At 66.7% G+C, this 6,246-nt stretch overlaps 2 protein-coding genes across 2 annotated transcripts; both read left to right on the forward strand.

Annotated features, from left to right (window-relative positions):
• Positions 1–2,656: 2,656 nt before the first annotated feature.
• On the forward strand, positions 2,657–3,504 carry Lhcf19_2 (light harvesting protein; the record flags this gene model as incomplete). The annotated part of the gene is made up of 3 exons (XM_005791041.1): positions 2,657–2,983; positions 3,110–3,214; positions 3,295–3,504. 3 exons carry the CDS (start codon positions 2,657–2,659, stop codon positions 3,502–3,504), a joined length of 642 nt encoding a protein of 213 aa, XP_005791098.1.
• A 1,453-nt stretch (positions 3,505–4,957) lies between these two features.
• EMIHUDRAFT_251736 (hypothetical protein) lies at positions 4,958–6,030 on the forward strand (the record flags this gene model as incomplete). The annotated part of the gene is made up of 1 exon (XM_005791042.1): positions 4,958–6,030. A coding segment is annotated over one exon (1,073 nt), but the record flags the coding sequence as incomplete, so codon positions are not given.
• Positions 6,031–6,246: the final 216 nt, after the last annotated feature.

Genomic DNA, 6,246 nt, shown 5'->3' on the forward strand with positions numbered 1-6,246 from the left:
CGCGGTTCGAGCAGCTGTGGGGGTCCCGACCCCCCCAGCAGCAGAGCGCACTGGACCCAGCTCTCCCGCCTCTTCGCCGCCCCCCCCCCAGTGAGCGCCACATCCTTGTCGTTCGTGAGCGGGCTGCCGCTGTCGGCTACGCGTGACGACGTCGTGGCCATGGTACGACGGCTCAAACTTCAGAGCGCTTTTGTTTGTACGGTGGTGCGTCAGCCGAGCGGTGGCTCGGCGTCAGTCGGAGTTGAGTGTGGCACGGCGCAGGCGGCGCAGCGCCTCAGACGTGACCTGCCTGCCACCTGGCCAGGACTCGAGCAAAACGCAGTAGCAGCGGGTCCCGCCAAGCGACCAGCCAAGCCAGGAGAGCCAGCCGAGCCAGCCGAGGCGGCCGAGGCGGCGACAGGGCCGGAGAGGCGTCGTGCCGCCGATGGTGGGCTCTACACTCGCCAAGAGTTTTCATCCTACTTTGGCCGACTGGACGAGTGGAATGTCGCCCCTCCTGCGCCGGCACACCTCCTCCTCAATCGCAAACAGAGACGGCAGCACTTGCAGCCGCCGGGCACGCCGAAGCTGCTTTCAGCTCAGCCGTCCACGACGCTGAGACCAGCTGAGCCAGCCGATTCGGCTCGCGGCACCGGCGTGGCGGCCTCGCCCGGCGTTGGTCGCCTCGCGGCGCGCCCAGCGGCGGCCGACGGCTCCGACAGTGCTCTGTTCGTGCAGATGCAAAGGGGTGGGACACGGGGAAGCTCCACAAGCGCGCGGCGGTACTGCGGCTGATTGGCTTCTGCGCGCAGCAGCTCGGCGATTTTGCGCGCGCTCGAAAGGTGTATGGCGAGGCGGCGCGGATCGAAGACGACGTCAACGGCGACCTCAACTTTGCGTTCAGGTGCGCGTGCATGCAGATGTAGTGTTGGACGCGCGCGTCAGCCCCGGTGCACTCACGTCACCCCCCCCCCCCCCCCTCCCCCCTGCTCGCCTCGCCGTCGCGTGTCGCTTCGCGCTTTCGTTGGCGCAGCTCGTGCAAGCTGAAGGCCTACCTTGGTACAGTGAGGCCGAGACCGCCCTCCGCCGCGCCGAACGCAATGCCGTCACGCCGACGCAGGCCGCGGCGGCGGAGCATCTGCTCAGCGTGCTGCCGGAGCTCGTGAGCGGGAGCAGGGAGGAGGTGCCCCTACCGCACATCCACCGCAATGCCGGCGTGTCTGGGTGTGCATACTGTGCGCCCTGTACAAGTGCTCGACGGGCGACGACTTCATCGGCCAGATTTGCCCTCGAGTGAGGGCCGACGGCGGAGGTGCGCCGCCAGATTTGAGAGATTTTAGAAAACCAACAAGAAATCTTCTCAGATTTGAAGAGAGTTTTTTTGTTTATTGTTTTGTCAGATTTGTCGCACGAGTGCAAAAAACCAAACAACTCTAACACTCACACGTCATTTTGGGGCCTGGAGCCCCTGCACATGCCCTGACCCCTGTTCACGCGCGCGCGAGACGTGCAGACAGGGTTGCCAGGTGAGAGCGGATGGCGCGGTTCACGCCTCGCACAACAGAGAGAGAGATGCGCTCTGCATGGTGGGACATAAAAGAGAGCGAGTACTTGGGTGAGTAGGCCGTGCGCGGTGCGGTCGACGCTGCCGCGCGCGACCGAGGCTGCGCAGCTTGAGAACGGCGGTGGGCGAGAAGCCGCCGCCGAACGTCTCGTGGAGCAGCAGGTTGAAGTTGTTGCGCTTGACAAAGATCGCGTCGTGGTAGAAACCGCGATGCGCCTTGACGTAGCCGTGGCTGTTCTTGTGGTCGAAGGGTTGGCCGGGCTGCCCGCGCGCCTTGCAGCCCATGTTTAGGCGGCGGGCCTTCTCTTCGGTGTTGCCGAAGGCGTAGGAGTGGCCAACGGAGGCGGGCGTGCCGCCGCTCGAGGCATTGCCAACGCCCGCCGAGGAGGTCTTGAGGAGGGGCGTCCAGAGCTTGACTTCATTCACCTCATCGCATCCTCCCGGGCCAGCGTGGGGTTCCGCGAGGTCGACCTTGTACCCCTCGTTGTACTGCCGGGGGTGAGCTCTGGTTTCTCCTTGTCACCGTGCACGACCGGCGCGTTGGCCGGGGCGCGCATCGCGTCCGCCCAGGCGGCGAGCGAGGACGCCGTCGTGGGGCCGCCGGTGGTGGGCCTTGTTGTAAAGGTAGTCGCCGAAGAAATCGACTGGCATGCCCCGCTCGAGCGCGACCCGAAGGGTGGGAAGCGCCACGGAGAGCCAAAGGCCGAGCTTCCGCTGGAGCTCGTCCTGGAGGGCGTCGGAGGAGAGAGAGGGCGGTGGCGTACGTGCCGTCGACACGGACCTCGAGGGCCTTGCCGGCGAAAGGCGTTGAGGCGGAGATGAGGCGCGTGACTTCGCGGTTGTTGACGGCGCTGTCTCCGAGGGACGGGTTGTTCTTGACGTGCACGTCCCGCGCCTTGACGAGCTCCTGGTGAGATTTGTGAGCCAGCCGTGATTGGTTGATAGAAAGGGAAAAACACTGATAAAATGCACAGAAAAAAAACCCCAGACCGCCAATTTGCAACCTCAGCCCGATCAATGGCTTTGCTGTCGCTCGCGCCCTCGTGCTTGGGCCTCGCGACGCCGCTGCGCGCGGCGCCGCCGCTCGCGAGCTCGCGCGCCGCTGCTGTCTCCATGGACTACTCCAAGGAGGAGCTCGCCACTGCGCTGAACCCGGTCGTCGGCTACTTTGACCCGCTCGGCCTCGCGACGGCCGACTTCTGGTCGCAGGGCAACGAGGCGACGTGGGGCTGGCTGCGGCACGCTGAGATCAAGCACGGGCGCGTCGCGATGTTCGCCTTTGTCGGCTACATTGCCCAGTACAACGGACTCCACTTTGGCTTCCCGCTCAGCCTGCCCGAGTCGCCGTCGTACGCCGCGGGCCTGACGCCGCCGGAGCAGTGGGACGCGCTCCCGCTGCTCGCAAAGGCGCAGATCTTCACCTTCATCGGCTTCCTCGAGGTGTGCCATCGGCGCTCCCGAACCGCGGCGGCCCTCTCCCGGCCAGCCCCCGAGCGGCGCCGTCCAACCCGCCGGCGCGCCTTGTGTGGCCTTCCTCACCCCTCCCGCACTGCTCCCGCGCGTTAGTTCTGGAGCGAGCTCGGCATGGAGACGCACTACATGAAGGGCGGCAGGCCGGGTGACTACCCTGACTTTCCCAAGGCGGGCGTCATCCCCGTCACTCCCGTCAAGGTGCGCGCGCCCGCCGCTGCGGCGGCAAGCGGTCCGAGGTGGCGATGACCCCCGCGCCTCCCGATCCGCGGCGCGCGCAGGTCTTCAACCTGTACGACCCGTTTGGCTTCGCGGGCAAGAGGTCCGAGGAGCAGAAGGCCAAGGGCCTCCTCGCCGAGATCAACAACGGCCGCGCAGCGATGATCGGCATCATGGCGTTCCTCGCCGAGCAAAAGATCCCCGGGTCCGTGCCGTGGGGGCCGCACCTCAAGCCGTACGCGGGCGAGGTGATGGCGCCCTTCATGTCGTGAGGTGCGGCGACCGCGCGCCGGCGCGCGGCCAGGCGCGCTCTCTCCCCCTGTGCCCTGACTCTGGCAGAGCGAAAATTAGTTTTGGAAGATGCGCCACCACCACACATTAGAGCGAGCGACAGACCGTCTGTGCCGATGTTTGTGTCTTTTGCGCTGCAGTTATTTCCCTATACTCTGGGGGAGGCGGGGGCCCCCGGAGGCACCGTGCGGCGCGCCGCAGTGGCCAGTGCGGTGAAACGGGGGCGCTCTCCGGCTCCGCAAGTCCGCGCTAGCACCGACTTCCCGAATGATCACGGTTGATCAGAGGGCAGATTTGGAGAGATCTCGAGGAGTACATACAGATAGATCCTCTAGCCATCAGAAAACTCCGACCTGATCGGTCGTACTGACCGCCGACAGATCACTCCAGACAGCAGACAGGCCGACACGTCTGCACGCGGCCGGCCGGGCGAGAGGCTTGACATGATCCAACCCTGCGACCCTGACGCTGCTGCTCTAGCTATCAGATAACTGCAGATAACTGCCACAATGTGTGACCGGTGCTGGCCCACTTGGCGGCCTTCCCGGTCAGTGGTGAGGCGCAGTTCAGAGCTGTCGATGGCGCGATCCGCCGCACTGGTCCCACATTGGTGACACGAGACCACCAAGTTTGCCGGTCCAAGAGAGAGGGACCGGCGCTGTCCGGAGAAGGTGCATGGTCCCTCCTGACTGCCCATGCGCGCGAGGCTGTGTAGGCATAGCCTCGAGAGTGCCAGCAGCCAGTCGCCGAGGCAGTTTGTGACGCGCATTCCGTCAGAAGCGTGCACGCGCTGGAAGGACACCTTCCTACTGGCCGTACGATCAGGTCGTCACTGAATGGTGGATACTAAGGCCGCGAGCTATGCAGGTGGTCAATTGTGCAGCAGGGCACGGTCAGCAGCGCCGACAGGCTGTCGCAAGGCGTGATAGCATGGCCGCAAGACCGGCGAATTCCTTGAAAACAAGTAAAAAATAGCGCAAAAAAGAAAAAAAAGTTCCGAAAAATCGGCGCCTGCGGCGGGCCGTGGGACCCCGTCTCCCCCCCGCATGGATACCCTCTAGGACCCCCGCCTCCCCAGAGTCCCTATACAAACGAGAAAACCACCTCCCCGCTCCCAGCTCCCACCAACCTCCACCAGGTGAGCGCACCACGCCAGCACGCACGACGCAGCAGCACGCACGACGCAGCACCAGCAGCACCGGCGGCCGGCAATTACCGGCTTCGGCTAGAACCTGCGGGCCGCTGGCCCCCCTGGGAGGTAGAGCTGAGTCAGAGAGTAGAAAGAAAGAAATAAAACACACAACACAAGGGAGGGATGGGCGAGAGAGCGCACGCCGCCACTGAGTCAGAGAGTCCTACGGGATTTTTTTTGACCGCACTGCCGAGGAGCAGAGATCTGACTCACCGTTTTGGTCACGCTGCTGCCATTTACGTATGCCGCTCGACGGCGCCGCACGCGCCGCGCTGATCGCGCTCATCGAGAACAGCGCCAAGCAGGCTGTCTTGGAGGGCAGCGGCATGCCAAAGCCACCGTCCCTCGCGTCCGCCGCCGAGACGCAGTACGTGCCTCCAACCGAGGCGCTGCTGCAGGGCGCGCGGGTGAACAACCCGGTGCGCACGGTGCTCGAGCTGCGACCGCGCGCGGCCGTGACGCTCGAGGGCAGCGTCTCCGTCGCCGATGCTGCGAAGCGGATGGCGGCCGCCAACGCCGACGCGGCGCTTGTGCTCGGCGACGAGGACCGTGTGGCGGGCATCTTCACGGACCGCGATTTGGCGTCGCGCGTGCTCGGCGCGGGCCTGGACCCTCGCCGGACCAAGATCTCGGCCATCATGACCGAGAACCCGCGCTGCGTGATGGACGACGAGCCCGCGCTCACGGCGGTGATGCTGATGGTCGACGGCCGCTTCCGCCACCTGCCGGTCGTCGACTCGACCGAGTCTGTGGTGGGTCTGCTCGACGTGGCAAAGTGCCTGCATGACGCGATCTCGCACTTAGAGCTGCGCAACCTCGCGGGCGGGCAGCGCACCGCGGGCGAGCTCCTCCGCGCCACGGCGCCGCCCGACTCGACGGTGCTCGCAGACGCCACCGTAGTCGCCGCCGCCAAGCAGGCCGCGTCGCGCAAGGGCGGGGCCGCGCTGGTTGTGCGCTCCGAGGGGGGCGGCGCGCCGCGGGTGGGTGGGATCGTCACCCCGAAGGACTTCCTCAACCGCGTCGTCGCCGTCGGGCTCGCCGCGGCCCGCACCCGCGTCGGCGACATCATGACTCCGTCGCCCGCGTGCATCAAGGAGAGCGCGACGCTGCTTCACGCCCTCCACCTGCTGCAGGGGTCCGGCTTCCGGAACCTGCCCGTCGTCTCGGAGGCTGGCGAGCCGCTCGGCGTCCTCGACGTCCTCGCCGTCGTCGAGGGCGCGCTCGAGGCCGCCAGCTCGACCGACGCCCCACCGACGCCAGCGAGGCGGCCGCTGGCGCACTCCGCCGTCGGCGACTACGCGCCCGCCTCGGAGGCGTTCACGCCCTTCGGCTCGCCGCTCGCGCCCGGCTTCTTCCTCTTCAAGGCGTGCCCCCTCGCCCGGTCCCCTCCCCGCCCGGCCGCCAGAACCCGTGACCGCCCCGGGCCTCCGTCGCTGGCCTCCGTCTCTGGCCTCCGCCTCTGGCCTCCGCCTCTGGCCTCCGCCTCTCCCAGCCTCCCCCTCCGCCTCCCCCCCGCCCCTCTCTCTCCCCG

The sequence above is a fragment of the Emiliania huxleyi genome, assembly GCF_000372725.1.
Source record: "Emiliania huxleyi CCMP1516 unplaced genomic scaffold EMIHUscaffold_1163, whole genome shotgun sequence".
Classification (NCBI taxonomy): domain Eukaryota; phylum Haptophyta; order Isochrysidales; family Noelaerhabdaceae; genus Emiliania; species Emiliania huxleyi.